General features: G+C 39.9%; 1 protein-coding gene across 2 annotated transcripts in view; it reads left to right on the top strand.

Moving 5' to 3' along the window:
- The first annotated feature begins 3,842 nt into the window (after window positions 1-3,842).
- Window positions 3,843-20,013, top strand: part of LOC148423823 (neuroligin-4, X-linked-like) — a 34,734-nt gene continuing 18,563 nt past the window's right edge. The window contains exons 1-5 of one of the 2 annotated variants that reach the window (XM_088414621.1): window positions 3,843-4,183; window positions 7,537-7,664; window positions 8,919-9,715; window positions 12,278-12,430; window positions 18,551-18,736. In XM_088414621.1, the coding sequence (XP_088270747.1) occupies window positions 9,196-9,715; window positions 12,278-12,430; window positions 18,551-18,736 (859 nt within the window). In that variant the 5' untranslated portion in view covers window positions 3,843-4,183; window positions 7,537-7,664; window positions 8,919-9,195. Of the gene's footprint in view, window positions 4,184-7,536; window positions 7,665-8,810; window positions 9,716-12,277; window positions 12,431-18,550; window positions 18,737-20,013 lie in introns of those variants that run through there. The other variant, XM_088414622.1, reaches the window with a different exon arrangement.

The raw sequence follows: 20,013 nt of genomic DNA, 5'->3' as shown, positions 1-20,013 counted from the left end.
GGGGTGTAGGCCTGACGTCCAAAAAACATTTCTATCATATAAATATGGATAGGACTGGTGCCACTGAACTTTTTGAGGCGTTGAACGTAAATGTATACTATTTATATTCGACGATGTTATGACCCTTTCAAATTTAGCCCAAGTTGGGTGAATCATAAAGCCAGGCTAGTGAAAAATCCCCAGATACCAAGGGGCTAAACAGTGATTAACATGGGTTTACACTTCTATGATGTCAAATAATATTGCAGTGTTAGTTTAAACATTAGCCACACAGTAAATCAATACTTAATTATTTGTTAGACCTTGGAACCGTTTTTATCATTCTTTGGGGAAAATGTGAAAAATGAAAAGTCATCTTTGGAGTTCGACTAAATGTGAGAAAAAAAAAAGCTCGATGTTACGCTTAGTGATAGCAGTCGGTATATCCGCAATGACTAATTAAAGCTGATATGGCAGAATCTTCCCAGGCAATCTCAACAGACGCCTAAGAAGCCACAACTCACAAGCCCAGAGCACATTTGTGTCCTCTTTGTTTTGTTTTCATTACAGAGCATTCAATAACAATTAGGCCTGATTTAATGTTTCTGTATCGTTGAGGTACCACTTACTATTAATACAAAATCCATCAGTTCCAAACACTTTACGCGCAGAATCTACGCTTGTGCACTTTATTTCATAATCTTGCAAAGAAGATGCATTTGCAGCGATGCAGGTTTTTATAATTGCGCAAATCCATCAGATATGATGTCGAGCAAGCCAAACAGTGCCCCTACAGGGAGAGAGAGACACTGCAACTGGTGTGCGCGGGAGGAACGCTGACATGGAATGGAAAATGGTGCAGTTTGCATGCCAGGCCAGTAGATGGCAGTTGAGTATATCTTCCTGAGACCAAGTTTTTCTTTATTTTTTAATTTTTTGGGCATCAGCGAAAGTCCAGGCCTCATACTTTAACAACTCCGGCTAGACCAGGGGTGTCAAACACATGGCCCGGGGGCCGGTTCTGGCCCGCAAACGGGTTTAATCCGGCCCGTGGGTTGATTTTGTAATGTAAAGTATAATGAATTTTTTCAAAAAAATAAAAAACTTCTAATGTCTTAATCGTAATGTTTATGTTTTATGATTAATGGTGATGTTGTGCTTGTAGTAATTAAAAATAAAAGTTGTTGTGTTAAAGTTATATAAATTTGTACCATAGTTTTATTGGACCGGTCCACTTGGGAATAGATTTTCCTCCGCAAGCTAAAATGAGTTTGACACCCCTGCACTAGACAATTGCTCTAAATCACATGCCGGTATCTTTGCTTTTTTTCCTCTTTACTTGTCCTTGTTTTTGCCCATGTTCTAAAGCGTTTGCTTTAGTGAGATATCAGGCTAGCTGTTATGCCGAACGTTTTATTTTATTTCATGAAACCCTGAGTGTGCATTGTGTGATAAATGTTTTTTCGCGCAAGATATCTGCTAGCTTACATGTAAGTTGCTATGATCATTTTGATGCTTCTTTTTCCACGTTTTCTGCATGTGATTCATCAGTTCCATAAGTATTGCTGTCCCATATACTCATTCCTTTTTTTTATACGTGTTCAAAGCAAAATCTTTGCACTTCATTTTTGATTGGCACTTAAGCTCATCTGCCGTGTTGTCTGTTTTTTCCCCCCCCTTGACAAATCATTTTGTGACAAGTTAGTCGCAAATAAAAGTGAATGGATGTGAGCGCTCAGCCATATCATATGATAAGAGGGATGAAAATCCTCCAAAAGTGTCACTGGGCCGGCAAATGGGCAAGAGGAGGAGAAGCTCCCAGACATCCCTGTTGCAGGTTGACTGAATTTTAATTGGCCTGCTCATGACTTAAATAAGATCTCATGTCAGGAGGGTTTGCAGGAAATTGAGAGACCCTGGAGGGAGGCTTTTTTTTTTCCTGCCTTCAATATGGCCATCAAATGAGGGGAAGGGGACAAGAAAAGAAAGTTGTCTCCTTCTTATTGTCGTCGTTTGAATTCATAATGGGATCGGGATAATATTCGTCAATTTTCTATAGTGCTTGTCGTCATTAGTTTGGCGGGTGAGCTGAGACACGGTGAACACCCTGGACTTCTTGCCAAATGAATGTCGCATACACACAAGCGTCCAATCAATAATTATTTGTTTCTCCTTCTAACTGGATCTGACCTGTGTGTTTTTTTCCTTATTGTTTGCTCTGGACTATTATCAAAGTATTTAAAAATCCTGAGTGCTCACTTTGATCTTTTTTAGTCCTTTGAAATTGAAAGCTTTGATAAATATAAACTAATAATCATTTCTTAATGATGATTGCCCTATTTTGGTGAAAACCCTTAAACCTGAAAGTCTCATATCGGGTGCTTTATTTACATTACCGCATTTTCCACACTATAAGGTGCACCTTCAACGACCGGCTTATTTTAAAATTGTTTTCATGTATAATGCTCACTGCATTATAAGGCGCATAGAATAAAAGCTACAGTTGTGCCTGTGGTTGCGTTATGCATCCACTAGATGGAGCTGCGCTAAAGGGAAAGGCAACAAAACAATCAGTTAAATGGGTCAAACATTTCAATCAGAAATTAAGAATTTTAGGAACACACCTGCAACAAGGGGGTGCATACGGAAGCTGGGAGGTACACACATACACAAGGAGGTTTTTGTATCCTAGTGGGGGCATCCCGTTGACATTATGCATTTCCTAGCCCTTAACCCTAACCCAGTGCTTCTCAACTATATTTTGCCAAGTCCTCCCCTAGGAAAAGAGAGAGGTTTTCGAGCTACCTCACTAGATGTGCTGACTATACTGTAAATACGATTATTACCTATAAAAAATATATAAGTATACCTAAAACTGTATCCTTTTTAATATTAACAAAAGAAATCAATATAAATCAAATTTCATCAACTGTTAATTATTTTTACAGCATTAACACGGGTTACAGTTTAGTCTATGAAAAAAAATAACCAAGCGCACCAATGTGCCTGAAACTAAAAAAAAAAAAAAAAAAAAAGGTCATCTTTGACCCCCCCCCCCCCCCCCCCCCCCCCTCCCCCTTGAGAAGCACTTCAACCAAATTCCATTTTAAACCTATACTCTAAAAGCAAGTCCTGGCCCTCAAAAAGAGTTCTAAAACTTCCAAGCCAAACGTCCAGCCAAATGGTCCCCCATAAGTACAAGAGTTCCTCACAAAGACTGTGAAACTCAGAAATTGGTCCCGACCATGCAGCAAAAACCCAACGGCACACATGCACACATACATTAAAACAAACAACAAAACAGACAGACGGATCGTAGAGACGAGAAGCAGAAAGTCGTGAACGCTGCTGCGGCAGGCTGTGCTGACGTGACGAGTGTTCCCAAACACGGTTGGAAGCGACTGCGGGCTGCTTTACCACACACACACACACACACACACACACACACACACACACACACACACACACACACACACACACACACACACAGTTGGCCTGAAGGGGGAAAAGGGCTGAATAAAAAAAGGACAGACTCTCCTGTTCTATTCCTGAAGAGGTCACTGTGCACCTTGGCATCATTAGTCAAAGTGATCAGGAGCTACTGTATTTTTTTTTTTAACTGTACTTACTTGTATCCACTCATGGCCCACAACAAGTGTGCGTTTGTGTAAGCATATGTAGCGTTCATGTAATGGCATGCACATTCGCTCCTTCATAGGTGAGCATCATTGGATCTGTGGCTGCACGCTGCATCACTGTCCAATCGCATTTAGGGGGAGCACCAGAGAGCGGGAGAGAGAGAGGGATAGATGGGGAGGGGGGAGTCGGCGAGGAGAGAGAGAGAGAGTGTGAGAAGGGGGAGATTGATCGTTCGTCCTGGGCCTCTCACATCCCATCGGAGAAGCACTTTCAATTCCTTTTCCGTTTGGATTACAGGTTACGAGGATTGCGGTGTTTTTTGGGGGGGGTCTCTTTTGTGTTGTTTTTCATTATTTGCTGTTGGCGCGCGTGTGTGTGCGTGTGTGTGTGTGTGTGTGTGTGTGGTGCTGGTGGTGGTGGTGGTGGGGGGGGGGAGGCAGGTTTGCACTCAGAGAAGACGACGAGCCAGCAAGCAGCATCAGCACCAGGAGTCAAATCTTTCAAATATCCCATCCCCGGCCACGCGGTGCACCAACGCGGACGCGCGGACACACTTCGGACGCAGGTTTGTGCTTCTTATTTGATCCAATTTTAAACCTTATTCCCAGCTTTTTTTGTTGTTATTGTCTTTTTTTGTCCCGTGAATTGCTTGAATGTTATGAGTATTATTGTGTCGGGAATGCGGCGCGCGAGGACGCCCCGCGGGGGTGGTTGCACGGTGGCGGGCTGCAGGGGTTTGTCCTGATAAATGGAGCGTTATTCAGCAGCAGCGGCGGCGTGCGTGCGTGCGTGTGATCACCACTGGAATGTTAACTAGCACCTTGGACAGCGCACGCCCGCATACGCGCGCACGCGCACACACACACACACACACTCCCTCGGCCGTGCGGTGTGCTGGTGGGAGGAGCGAAGCCGCTGATCACCTCCACCACTGTCATATCTGTGCGTGCGCGTGTGTGATTAGACTGAATTGATGTTGCACTGTCTGGGCGTCTGCGTGTGTTATAATTCTGCCCTAAGGTCTGTAGGGAGTGATAGCAGCTGTATGCATGTGTGTGTGTAACGAAATGGAGAAGGACTTTATTATTGCCATTGGAAGAGAGGAAAACCTGCACTTATAAACAGCCCTTGTGTGTGTGTGGGACAGAAATGAAGAGCAAAGTACGTGTGTGTGTGAGAAAGCGAGCTAGTGTGTATTGAAATTAAGATGTGCGCATTGCTGATTAAAACAAAGTGCGCGGTATGCTTGTTATAGAGGCACAGTGCATGCAGAAAGTAGTCGAAACGTTTTGCACGTTTGTTAAAATGAGTTTTTCATGCAAAATTCTACGCAAAAAAAGACACGCAAACGCAAACATTTTGGGGGATTTTGTGCTAAACAATGAAAAAATATGCCGATATTAAAGCCAAATGGATTTTAACAAAGTATTAAGAATGCACAGGAAGTGTTTTATTTTTAAGCGCTGAGCAAATATTTCAATGATCTTTTTCATCTTGTTATCATTGCATGTTTTGAGTCAGATTTACATTGGGGAAACGTGACTGAATATATTTTAGATGGCTGTGTAAACGTTGTGTGTCGGTACTGAACAAAAACTAGACAACAGGGGGTATCATTCAAAGATATCAGGGAAAAAATATGTACAGTATGGGGGGGGGGGGGGCACAAGGGTAGTACATCCCCACATCCAACTAAGGGGGAGGGGGCAGCCTCAAAGCCTCCCTTGGGACATAAAAATTGCAATTGGCCTTAGGCATAGCGTAAGCTTCCCACACTGATGTCCAGTACATTTTTTAAATAAAGCAACATGGTGGACTAGTGGTTTGCATATCTGCCCCACATTGTAGTTGTTGTGATTGAAATCTTCTTTTTCTGTGTGAAGTGTATCCTCAATTTTTCCCGCTAACCAAAAACATGTTATGCTCACCGAATCCTCTAAATTAGCCATAGTTCTACATCGAAGTGGTTGTTTGTCCATATGTGACCTCTGATTGGCCATTCCAATAAGTGTAAAGGGAGAATAATTTTGAAACCGCTTTTTTAAATCAAACCATCCAAACTTGAAAATCCAATACCTCTGACATCATGCAAACGTCAACAAATCTCACCCGTGTATCTCACTAGCCCTGATAGCGGCGTGTCCCAATACTTTTGCCTGGTGTAGCACAGTTCGGCATTTAAACAAGGTTCCTGCTGGAGATGATGCAACGTTGATCCGTATCGATTGCCAGTCACCACAAATGCGATTGAGCAGATAGTAAAGATTTGGGGGCACAGCAGTTTGGCTAAACGCTAACATTAGCTGCTAATGAGCTAGCTGTTGACGGGATGGCAGCTAGGGACTTTTTATCAAAAAAAATGTGGAGAACACATTGACTTGATATACTCTAGGAATACATTTTCTTCCTGTTTTTGATGAAAATTTGGAACTACTTTGTGACTATGTCAGGGTTGGCCTTCAGAATGTTACCTAAAATAAGCAGAATCACAATTTTTTTAACGTTTTTTTTGGGGGTGTGAACTTGTTGATCGTAAAGCAATATGTTGACGAGAAGAAAAATAAAAAGATAGCTTATAATTTGGTTTGGGCATTATGATTACAGAAAACCCCTCTTGACAAAGATTTTGTCATTTTTTTTGGTGGCAGTTTAAAAGGCTTCAATGCCTCATTTGCAAAACTCACATATGCAGAGCAGACTTGGCAAGAAACACCTGCAGTGATAAAACCATTTTTTAAGTAGACTGCTGATACTGATTTTTTTTTTTTTTTTTTAATGCAGCTTTCTGCCTCCTGGAAATTGTAGGCTCTTGTCTTCATCCCTTTCCACTTTTTTAAAGAAACTCTCCAAGGAGTTTTTTTTTTTTTTTTAAACCAATTTCTACTATTTTATGGGTTCACTTGTTTTGGACAAAAGTTACATAGCACAGCTTGTGCACAGGTGCACTCAATTCGCTTTACATGATTAAAATTCAACATTTCAAATCATTTATAAACAACTATCCAAAAACATTTAAAAAAAAAAAAACATATATTCACGTTTTTTTTCCAAACATTCAATTCCAGACAGGTATTTATATATTTTTTTGTGTGTATATATTTTCAATGTCTTTTTTTCAAGCATTTGGCTAAAGCAGGGTAAAAACAATTCTGATACTAAATGAATTATGTAGTAAAGTAATTGATTACTTTAGCATAATGGAGTACTAATATGTTATATTAGTACTTTAGTACTTCAGGTACTATAGTAATCAATTACTTTCAAATTTAGTACCTAAAGCAAATCATTACATTAGTATTGAATTACCTAAGATAATTAATTCATTTAGTACTTAATTACCTAATTGATTAACATAATACATTACATTTGTACTTGATTAATTTAGTACCAGACATTTTTAGAGTCCTTTAGCCAAAAAATGAAAATTGAAAAAAATGTGACTAAGCATCTGCTGTTGTATAGCTGGACTATTAAATAATGTCGAAATATGTCTTCAATTGAAATAAAGGGGTAAACGTTTAAAGTTTTTTTTTTTTTTTTTTTTTAAACCTGCGTTCATTTAACCTGTATCATGACTGAAAACATTGCCCGTGCACTTTTATCCACCATTGTGGAGAGTCATTCAAATTGTAATATTTCCTACGGGGAGATGTTTTGAAATCCCGACCTTTTGTTCGACCTTCAACTGTACACGTGCGTGTCTGTTTACGATAAAATTAAGTCAGTGTATCTGTAATTAGAAGTGTACTATGCTGGGGATACAGTGTGCATGTGTGGGACTGAGATAGAGAACAATGTGTGTGTGCAGCGCAGGGGTCAGCAGCTCATGTGTGTTCATGGTTTAATTAAGCGTGTGACGTGACTCTCCACCCTCTCAACACTAACCCGGCTCCCCCTCCACCACTTTGCCCTCCACAGGGTCTTGGGATGCGTGCAGCCGCGTAGCAGGGGAGTGACATATGTCTGCAGCTCACACTCGCACACATCAGCCCTGACACGCTGACACACCAGTTGAGGCCGGGCAGTCGCCATGCCTTTTTGCATATGTAAGTCTATTTATTGTCTGTGTCATTATCACTGAAGGGAATTTTGCAGGAATCGCTTCTATTTTCTTTCGTTAGAATCCCATCCCTCTAATTTCTGTAGCCGCTTATCCTCACTCGGGTTATGAATGACATAAATCATGTCAGAAAGCTTACTGTGGTTATCTTTGGTTCTGCCTGGACCTTAAGTGGTCATTTTAGTGCATTACGCCCCCCTATTGGCCAGGTATGGCTACTGCACTTTGAGCCGTGCACTACTTCCTGGGGTAAAGGGTTAAAAGCAAGATGGCCGCTTTTGCTATCTATCTATCTATCTATCTATCTATCTATCTATCTATCTATCTATCTATCTATCTATCTATCTATCTATCTATCTATCTATCTATCTATCTATCTATCTATCTATCTATCTATCTATCTATCTCTATCTATCTCTAAATTACAAAAGGTACCTTTCAAACTAAACACAGGGTAAACAAAAGAGTGAAAAGCACATTCACATCCACATAGCTTGTGCAGACTTAGCATTAGCATGTTGCAGTGGTGTTGGAAGGAAGATTCTAACAATACGGTGTTCCCTCACGCTTTATTGATATGTTCCCAGCTCTCACACAGTAGGTGAAATATTATCATTTTTTGGAGGGACCTCTGTTAAGCAGTTATAAGCCCCTCGAGTCCCCCACAGCCAGTTCCCACTCTTCTAAACACTTGTTACTCTGAATAAATGTAACTTTTAAAATGCAAAATATAGACCACTGCAACTTATAAGCTGCATTCATCAGTGTTTATCTGCAAGGGAACGCTGTACTCGCAGGCATAAAATCATTGTTCTGTAAAGAATGACTCATTGTATTACTGCCGTACTGAGAACATAAAGAGGAGCTGTATCACACAGATAGATAGATGGCATTTCCATTCATTTCCATTGGGAAAGACGTTTTTGAGATACATATATTAGTTAAGTTACAAGCCAGAGTAAGGAACAAATACTACTTGTATCTAAAGGCACAACTGTACTGTATTGGAATTTGACATTTATGGCAGCCGTAGATTATACAATCAAACAAAAGACGAGTTTTCCTCTAAGTTCTAACTAGCAAAATTCAAGAAAGTGCCAATTTCGCGGTCGTCTTTTGCTGTGCGCGAGACATTTTGGCTCGATTTGCACCTCGATTCCATTGACGAAGACTAATGATGTCATTCTGTCCTTTCCTTTCCCCGTCGCTGCTTCCTCCTCCTCCTCTTCTTCTGTTCCAGGAGGCAGTTTGGGCTTGTCATGGGGCTGAGCGGAAGGAGAGAGTGACAGAGGAACAGTGATGCTACTGTTTACATAACAAGACATTCACACACACACACTCGCACGAGCACACACTGGAATCGCCAGTACAAGACACACGATCACTTAAACACACACGCAGACGCAGAGGGAATGACGCCAAGTGACTCACCGCACACTCAGAGGCGCTGAATGACACGCATATAAGAGGGAAAAGTTATTCGCAAGGGTCAGGCTGTGTGTGTGTGCCATGTGTTTATGGGGCCAAGCCGCATGAGAGTGGCGGAAACCATCCAAGGTTCGCAAACCCGCATTAGACGCCATCCCCCGCCGCCCGCCATGCCCGAGCCCAAGAGGAGAAGACCATCCCCGTGTCCGGTCCCGTCGCTGCCCGCCGTCTGCCTCCTCCACCTCAGCCTGTGCGCCGCCCAGCAGACGGTGCCCGTGGTGTCCACCGCGCAGGGGCGCATCCGCGGCGTCCTGACCCCGCTGCCTTCGGACCTCCTGGGCCCCGTCATCCAGTACCTGGGGGTTCCCTACGCCAGGCCCCCGACAGGGGATCGGCGTTTCCAAGCGCCCGAGCCGCCCTTACCCTGGCCCGGAATCCGGAACGTGACCCAGTTCGCGCCCGTTTGCCCGCAGTCTCTGGACGAGAGGAGCATGCTGGGAGATATGATGCCCTCGTGGCTCACGGCCAACTTGGACATAGCCGCTAGCTACCTGACCCACCAGAGTGAGGATTGTCTCTACCTCAACATCTACGTGCCCACTGAGGAAGGTGAGCGAGCATGCATAGAATCGGAATCCTCACGTAAAAAAGTGCGTCGTAACTATTCCGAAATGTTTCCATCCATGCCCTTTCCGAAATTCAGCCGTACCGCTTTTTCCGCACTATGAGGTGCACCGGATTATAAGGTGCAACCCCAAACTGTGTTCATATATAAGGCGCACCGCATTATAAGGCACATAGAATAGAAATTACAGTAGTGGCTGGGTTGCGTTATGCATCCACTAGACGGAGCTGCGGGTTTCTTTTTCTACACTCTTTTAAGTTCAGGTTTCTAAGCAACCAAACAGGTAGTAGCCTGGTGACCTTTTCTGCTGATTTAGATTTAAAGTACAGCAAATGCTGATATGCGTTTGTCACTGTGACAATGGGAGGTCCTGACTATTGAGGATGAGGAGGGATAACAGTTAAGATGACATTTTTATTTTAAAGATAAAATCACATATATTTACAACTTCCAGGTCAATTTAATGCCTCAGCAATTTTTTTTTTTTTTTGCATGCCCTGACATGTCATCTGTCTTGTGTCTCTGGCTCAGTACACAGGGACACATTTGAATCATTTCTGACTCAATTTTGTGTAGCCGACACTTTCTTTTCTTTGTTTTTGTAGTTTTTTTTACTGCAGAACACCACAAAAATCTTACCTCTTAATCTTATCTCATTCAGTGCCATTTGTGGCTATTGACGTCAAAGATCAATTTTACTGCTATTGACAGCTATACAAGTGAAAAAAAAAAATCAATTTTAACTGGGGTTGCTTTTGAGTTATTTTCACACTAAAAATCAATTGGACACAATCTCTCCTATTTGATGTGAAGAGATATTGTCACAACGCATTGACAGTCTAGTAGAATCATTTTAAAGAAAATCCTTGTAAAATGAAAATACATATGCATTCTAAATGTGAGACACCCATGAAGGCGAGTGTTAACAGCCCCAACAAATTCAAATTAACCTTGAAATGGATTATTTTAACCAGTTGATGGTCACCATATCCAAAGACTTTTTTATTTGGGGGATTATCTAAGGTCTCCCAGAATAATACACTTTTTTTTCTAAAACCACCCCTTGCTTATAACATATTATTGGTTAGTTTCGTTAAATGTTGTTTATAGTGGATGTCTGAACATGATCAGGAAAACTGAATAATAAAATAAAATAAAGGTTCAGGTTATTGTTCATGTTTTTAACACTAGAATGCCCAGAGATATTCTAAATTGCAGTTCTAACTATGAAGTCCCCTTGCAGGAAGGATTTTAGCTCGCACCCTAAATTGCTAAATCAGTGGCTAACTTAGTTATGTAAATAAGGCACACCCATGGTTGAACTGGAGTTGCAAAACAACTGTATCTTGCTGGGAGAGAAACACACATGTAAATGTGCTCATTACCATTGGATTACATAGGTAGAAATTCTAGTGTTAATCGTTGTGCAGTAGTTCTTAAGGTAATTTATTTTTACAGTACTTTAGCACCTAAAGAAATCAAATACTTTAGTATCTTAAGTAATCGATAACCTCAATACTTTAATTAATGAATAGCTTCAGAACTTAAGTATTCAAATTAACCCGTGTGCGATATTTTGTCCAAATCTTTGATCTTTACATCAAAGGCATTTCACATCAAAAGGAAACCATTGAAAGAAGACAGTAGGGAGGTGAAATTTCACTCAGATGCTGACAACATTTCAAATGTCAACAAGGCACAAACATTTAGTCACCACACGAGCAGGAGCGTGGCATCCCTTGGCTAAAATACTGCGAGAAAGATGTGGAAGAAAATGGTCCAAAACATTTGTCAAATCGTTTGAGCTTTACATCAAAGGCTTTTCACATTGAAAGAAGACACTAGGGAGCTGAAATTTCACCCAGATGGCGCCAACATGTCAAATTTCCAAATCGCACGACCACTTATCTATCACACTACTGCCAGAATGATGAAGTAAATGACCCCCAAATTTTCGAAATACTGTACAAGGATCAAACATTTTTGGGGGGGTATTTCCTTTAAAATGGCATGTTCTTTCCTTTATAATTTCATCCCTAATAATCATCAAATCCAATGAGGGTTGGAAAGGCTTCATTCCTTGTGGACATTTAAAATAAATGATCAAAATAAAATTTTGGCAGCGAGCGTGCTGGCTCAGATTGCGTTCGACTTTAGTGCTTCCACTATAATTCTTCCCTCCGCGTGCACGGGCCGGAGCTTAAAATGCAGACACCTGCGCCAGTTGCTGTGGGCTTTGCGCCTCTTTTACTTGTGGAGGCGAGTGAGAAGGACAAAGACTCACTCATGCATGCATAGCGCTTCATACGAGCGGATGTGAGCCGCGCACACACATATTTGTTTTGCTCCGTAACCAGCACGAACACCCTCACATGCCTCAATTTATTTTCCCTCGCAGGTAGATTAAGGTAAGCGGGTCGCGGGGTAAGGAATAAGCATGGAAAAGAGGCGGATTGATTCCACGCATGAAAACGGATGGGAGGCCAATCAGGCCTTCACTTGCTATTACACACACACGCGCTTCATTCTCTGCCGTCTTCTGGCAGACATCCACGAGGAGGGCGGGCAGAGGCCCGTGATGGTGTACGTTCACGGCGGCTCGTACACGGAAGGCACGGGCAACATGATGGACGGCAGCGTTCTGGCCAGCTACGGCAACGTCATCGTCGTTACGCTCAACTACCGCTTGGGAGTGCTCGGTAAGTTATTCTGTACTCATAAACCAAGAGTGAAACTGTGTGAGTTTGGATTGAGCGTGAAATTTGACGTTTCAACCGATTTCAACGATTCGTTTAATATCACCACTGTCAGATGGATACCGATATTCAGTTTTTGAGAATCGTATTTTTCAACCTACGGTATAAGCCACAACAAGCAGCAAATATTGAGAAAAAAACCCACACAATTTTTGTCACGGGTACGCCGCGTGAAAATGAAAAAGCATGTGAAAGTTGGTAAACTTATCTTTCAAAAATAACGGCAACTTTACAAAAAGGAAGTGATAGCTTTCTTTGCCAAAAGGAGCTTTGCTCATCACATAAGCAGCTCCAGTTTAGCCTACCGCATCAATGCAAAGCATCCAGTTGTGACTGCGGGAACGGCTAGCGATAGCAACAAGGAAGCTAATGTACGTAGTAAGCCATAGCCATAGCCAAACTAATCTCACTGTATCTAACTCATTTCTTTTGATCTGCCACAATAACACAAAAAGAGATTTAACAGATTGATTCACAACAAGTCTTAATCAATGTGTCAAATTTTAAAAATATATCATCAGCACACTAATTAATGTGGCGCAAGGATAATTTTGCATGTTCTCCCCATGCTTGACTGGGTCCCCTATTGCTTCTATGCCTTTGCTGTGAAGGCAATTCTGAATGCTCGTTCGTTTCCTTGTGCCCAGCAAAGTGTGGCTTTATTATTATCATATTTTTTTTTACTTGTGTATTGATTAGTTTGGGTCCGGCATTTTTTACAGCAGAAACCGTTTAAGGGAATGCAGCAGATCTTCACCCACACCACGGGTTTATTTTTTACTGTTCTAAATGAGTGTGCTGGATCAGTGTAATACATTTGTTTGTATGCAAACAATGCACATTGAACTTTACCATTTTTCCCCCTTATTTACCACTCTGCCCTTTAGAGGCAGGAGCAACAACAGTGTAATTACCGATGATGCTATTTTTGGCCTGCTAATAACATTGTACACTTGCTGAATGAGAATTAACAGGATGAGGGGAGCTCATTTTTGGCTGTGCAATTTCTACTGAAATATTTGCAGACAAGCTGAAAGGTTGGCATGTATCCTTTACCCGCCAACATCATACGCACGGTTGAAGTGATTAAAAAAAAGATGACCAAAGCATATCTTGTATTCAAATACAAAAAAATTAGTCCCGAGTGTATATCGACGTAAGCCTAATGTGAACTGATCTTGGCTCTAGGTTGCTCATGACTCTAATGTAATTTAAATAAACTACTACTACTACTACTACTACAATAATAATAATAATGATAATGAATAATAATGTTATTAATAATACAATAATAACAATAAAATTACCTTAATGCAGTGTTTCTCAACTATATTTTGCCAGGCCCCCCTAGAAATGAGTACTTTTTGCCCCCCCCCCCCCCCCCCAGTCGATGCACTGACTATAAATAAGATTATTATTGATGAAAATTGTTTAAGTGTACCTACACATGTATCCTTTTTAACATTAACAGAAAAACGCAGTATAAGTCAACTTTCAACAACTGTTAATTATTTTTATCGCGTTTACAGCTTAGTCTAAAACGGAAAAAAAGAAGCAAGTGCACCAAAGTGCCTGAAACTAAAAGAAAATGATGAAAAAGATTACTTTACTGCAATTACATCCCACATGACAAAAACAAAGCCTTTTTCCTGGGATCATCAATACAATAATCCTGATAATATTATTATTAATAATAAAACATTAAACAATAAAATAAACAATAAAGGGAATAACATGATAATGAAATACTCCAAGGTAATGTAAATACAAACAAAATAATAATATTATAATGATGAGATTAGATTAAAAAGAATTAACAATAATAATTATCATAAAATAATAACAATAATATTGAATAATACCAATACTTAATACTACTACTACTACTACTACTACTAATAATAATAATCATCATCTCCAAATCTCTAATGATATCATTTTAACGTGTGGCACTGAGGGCATCAGCGGATATTTACATTGCATATTTAAAAAAAGAGCTGATGCATCACACCTTTACTCACATGAATAATTATTACACAATTTCGCCCCACTACTCCTACAATGTGTTCACAAGGTTAACATGCGCTGAAACGGCATTTTTTGTCATTAGTGATTTCGAATCATATTCTCCCAAAGTGGTATTAAAAATGTAATTAAAAAAATGTATGCGAGAGGCATTTACGGGCTGAGTTCTTTTAAATAATTAAACACATATTTTATATTCTAGCTTTGAGTGCAGTTCCGCATGCAAATCATGAAGATAATTTTCTCCAGTGTGGGCGCTTATCTTTGCTAAGATGCGCAAGGCCAATGCGTGTGCACAAGTTTTCTTCAATTAAAATATTCAACAATAAAAAAACGAGTTCGTCAAAGGAGCGAATTTTGTTGCGGGCGTCCGATTTGGCTCGGGCATGACATCTCTGCATTTTGCAGATGATGTGGTACCGTCGGCTTCATTAAGCCGCGATCGGCAACTCTCGCTGGAGCGGTTCGCGGCCAAGTGTGAAGTGGTTGGATGATTGAACTTTCTGTTCATTAGACTTTTTTTTTTGCGCACCCTGACATGAAAGTGTGGTCAAATTCGTCCTTCCTTTTCCACTCTTAATTAAGTATTATGTTGATTTGTGAATCCCTTGAATAGATACATTTTTACTTCTTCCCTTCATTTTCCCTTTATTTTTACACGTGCGAAAATGGATGACTTTTGGGATTGTCTAGACTCCAAAGAAGAGTGATAAATGCACTATAAGCCGCACCTAAAAGCCTTGATTTTTTTAAAAATCTGATGGTGCGCCTTATAATCAGGTGCACCTTATATATGGATCAATATTGAGATTGGGATTGGTAGATGGGGAACGGACCGATTAAGTAAGCTTTACCTGTTTCTTTTGTGTGTTTACAGTTGAACAAGGTTGCTCATATTGACTGAGTTATTATGCTATTGAGAGTTTAGAGTTATTATTTGAGTTATTGTTGTTATTACTTTGAGTATTACTACATTGTGATTGAAAAGGTTTTAAAATATGTCATTAATTGAGGGTGCGCCTTATAATCCGGTGCACCTTATATATGGAAAGGGTTTTGAAATATGTCATTAATTGCGGGTGCACCTTATAATCCGGTGCGCCTTATAGTGCGGAAAATACGGTAGTTAAAGCATGATGTTTTTTTTACCGGCGTTAATCTCATTTTAAACACTAACGTTATGCTTTCTACATGCTAATTTGATCGTTTTTATGCATCAGGCTTCCTGTGCTTGAGTTGTTTGCAAACAAAGGTCAGTCACACCCTGAAGTGGTCGCTGATTGGCTGTCATTGTGTTTATCATAACCTGATAGGCTCCTGATATGAGAGGGAGGGCAAGTTCAGGAAGACATGAAAATGGAAGAGCATGTGAGAGTTGTCGGTTCAATACAGCTCAGCACCATTATAACAAAATAATAGCTCCTCTTTTGAAGTGTTTGGTGATATCGCTGACTAGTAATGACCCAAGCGAGATATTTGTTTTTAGCTTGTTGAGCCAGATCGAAATAAACGGGAATGTCAAGCTACCATATTATAGTGAAACAGCCAAACTTTGGAAGCCAATGCTTCGAAATAAACTGTTCTATTTTTATTTTGAAATTCCTCCCGGACGCATGATCGCGATTGATAGTCTTTTGCTCCCTGAGCGTAAGCAGCTCGCAATGTTAACAACACGGTGTTGTTCTGAAATTACATTAACACCATGGTGTTGTTCTAAAATCACGTACACAGCACAGTTTTGTTTTGAAATCACGTAAACACAGTGTTGTTCGGAAGTCACTCACATGAACGCGTAAACAACATGGTGTTTTTTTCTGAAATCACGGAAACAACATGGTGTCGTACTGAAATCATATATTCAGCATAGCGTTGTTCTGTAAACGATGTTCGGAAATCACGTAAACAGTGCTTTTCCTGAAATCAAACATATACATCATCGTGTTGTTCTGAAATCACGCTCACAACACAGTGTTGCTCTGAAATCACGCCGTTGTTCTGAAACCATGTTCACAAAACGTTGCTTTTCTGAAATCATGTGAACAAGTTCCGAAAACGGGTAAACTATATCGTGTTGTTTTTAAATCACGTTCACAACATGATGGTATTCTGAAATCACGTAAACAAAACGGTGTTGTTCTAAATCAAGTACAACTGTCAATTTAGGGTGTTAAAAAACACCAAAATCAAGCCAAAACTCACAAGCTCCATTTTTTTCCTATTGATTTTTCCTCTCGATTTTTCAGCTGAGTATTTTTCCCAAGTTGTGCAACGCTACGCGGTCCACCAACAAAAGCTCTTTGTTTGACCGATCGATTGCAGTCAACACATTCGATTGGAAATAAATAAATAAATAAATAAATAAAATTCAAAAACACTGTGCAGGAGGAATCTGCTCAGAAATGAATCGGTGCGATTAAAATGAGACTAATTAGACCAATTAATTATGGATGTTGATTAATCTCATTCTTTTTTGAAGCTTTTGACAGAAATGAAACATTGTAAAGCTTCCTTTCCGCTTTCCGGTGCTTGCTTTGGCCCTAATGATTTGCGCTTTTTTTTTTTTTTTTTTTAAACAAACGTCACAAAGCTACGGCTTCTTCATGTTGTAACAAAAAGAGAACAGCTTGAATTTGAATGACTGTTCAGGGAGCGCAGGAGAGTGGCGTGTTTGTTTTTTAATCATCTCCATCTTCTGTGTTGACATCAACTCCATTAAGATCACGTTCATCGTCATCATCATCATCCATCACGACGGGTGACGGCGTCTTCACCCGTTCTTCGTCGTACTTGTGAGGTGAGCCGGCGGATGCGAGGCACGCACTTTCTTTTTCCTAATCATATTCAGACGGAACTCCAGCATGGCTCGAGTCTCACTAAATTTCAGCGCTGACCTAGATTTTACCATGAAAACATAAAGAATATTCAAAGTGACCTAAAATTGGAAACGGGCTTTAATTGGTCATTAATATGCTTCTTGTTTGAGAGGATTACTGGCGGGTTTGAAAATAAATGAGTTTTACATTTTTTGTTTTTCCTTTCATTCCTCTCGCATTTGACTCAGTGAGCTTCTGCACTGGCGTGATATGCAGGGCGCTCTTTGGAGGAGTAAGGTTAGAGTTGCAAAATATTTTCAAGACAGTGGTAGGTTTCTGGCGAGGCTTCCAAATTAAGGTTTCGAGCTCACTCCGCTTTCTAATTTGGGCTTTAAATCACAAGCTTCAACTTTGGCTTTCAAATTGCTTTTTTTTAGGACCCGGGCAAAGGTTAGGTTTTTAAACTAGGGTTTCAAGCCTAGGTATTCCCATTGGAGTCTTCGGTTAGGGTTTGGTAAGGGTTTCAAATCCGGACTTCAAGCCTGCTTTGGAGTTGGAGATTAAAGTTCATAATTAGGATTTCAAGCAAGGCTATGGGTCTTTCAAGACGGGGTTTGGCGTCAAACAAAGATTAGGGTTTCAAATTGGTTGATTTGGTGAAGGTTTTGAAACAAGGCTCCAAGGCTGGTTTTGAGTTGCAAATTATGATTCATAATTTGGCTATGTGGTTGAAATTGGTCTTTCAAGACCAACCCAAAAATCGTGTCAAGCAAAGGTAAGGTTTTCAAATCAGGTTTTTAAGGTAGGGTTTCAAGCCGGGGTATTGTGTTTCAAATCAAGACTTCAAGCCTGGTTTCGCATTTCAAGTTCAGGTTCATAATCGGGCTTTTGAGCCAGGCTATGGGTTTGAAATTGGTCTTCAAAGTAGGCTTTCAAGAAAAGTGCACTAGTTAGTTGGAAATTATGCTGTCTAATTATGGTTTTAAACCGGCCTTTTAAGAAAGGGTATGGTGTCAAGCAAATGTTGTTTTTTTTAATCAGTGCTTTAATATCGGGCTTCAAGTTTTTATTGATTTGTAACGATGATTCATAAGGGTTTCAAATAGGGTTTTCGATTTCAAATTGGGGTTTTACACAAAGGTAAGGTTTCAAGTCAGCTTTGTTATTTAAATGAAAGTTTCAGTGTTTTTATTGTTGTGTGTCTACGCGGTGTGTGCCTCTGCAGGTTTTCTGAGTACAGGGGATCAGGCGGCCAAGGGGAACTATGGCTTACTGGACCAGATCCAAGCTCTGCGCTGGGTCAAGGAGAACATTGCGGCCTTCGGAGGCGATCCAAACAGGGTGACCGTGTTTGGGTCTGGAGCTGGAGCTTCCTGCGTCAGTCTCCTCACTTTGTCTCACTACTCTGAGGGTAAGAAAACAACAAAAACCTACAATCTCTGGTTTTGAAAGTATTCAAATTCAGATTTTTTTTTTTTTTTTGTTCCTTAGGGGGTTTTAACTCCTTTAAATTTTTTAAATAAGAGTCCTGACATTCATTCCCAGGTACTAATATTTAGATTTGAAAAAAAACAACAACAAAAAAAACATGTTTGTCTAAATGAGGGATTAAAAAATACAGGTAATTGCTAGCTAATTAAGTACCACACTTTACTAGCTAATCAACTATTAAGTACTAATCAATTATCATGGGTGATTTCTGACAATGTAATCAATTGCTTTAGCTAATTAAGTACTTAAGTATTCAATAAATTTAGTTCCTAAAGTAATTTAGTTTAAAGTAATCGCTTATTCCTTTGGGTACTAATGTACTTAAGTAGTCAATAACTTTAGTTCCTCAATTGATAACTTTAGTTCCTAAAGTAATTGATTATTTTAGTACTTTGTTACCTAAAGTAAAGTTCACTCCAATACTTAATTACCGATTGTAATCGACTAGTACTTCATTACTATGAATAAAGTAATCAATGACTTTAGTTCCTGAGGTACATAATTTTTAATAGTACTTTAGTACCTAGAGTAATCAAACACTCTGGTACCTAAAGTAAGTGATTACCAGAGTACCTGAAGTACTTAATTACTTTCGGACTTCAGTTCTCAATTTAACTCTTGCGCTGTATTTTGTCCAATCCTTTGATCTTTACAATGAAGACATTTCGAATCAAAGGGAAAGCGTTGAAAGAAAACACTAGGGAGCTGAAATTTCACCCAGATGGTGACAACATGTTAAAGTTCAACATGGCACAACCACTTAGTTATCCACTCCAGGAGTGTGCCATCCCTTGGCTAAAATACTGCAAGAACGATGTGGAAGAAAATTACCCAAAAATGGTCAAAATACCGCACAAGGGTAATCTATTTTTTTTTTTTTATACCTTAGTAATGAAGTACAGAAGTGATCAAAGTATTTTTTGTACCTAAGGTAATTGATAATTACATAAAGTAATCGACCATTTTAGTACTTATTTATCTAAAATTATTGCCTACTTTAGTACTTCATTCATTAATGATCCAAGTCTTCTAATTTCACCAACCATTCTTGACCCTCCTTTCGCCAAACACTTGTAAAACTAAATTGAAAAAGATACTAAAAATGTAAGTACCTGCGAATGAACGTCTGGACTCTTTAAAAACATGAAAATGTTTCTACGGAATTGAATGAGTCAGTGGTCGCTCTCTATCATTAGT

This window comes from Hippichthys cyanospilos, chromosome 5 (assembly GCF_059441005.1).
Source record: "Hippichthys cyanospilos isolate Australia breed blue-spotted pipefish chromosome 5, RoL_Hcya_1.0, whole genome shotgun sequence".
Lineage (NCBI taxonomy): Eukaryota > Metazoa > Chordata > Actinopteri > Syngnathiformes > Syngnathidae > Hippichthys > Hippichthys cyanospilos.
The sequence above is the reverse complement of the archived record's forward strand: the minus strand, read 5'-3'. Positions and strand labels throughout refer to the sequence as shown.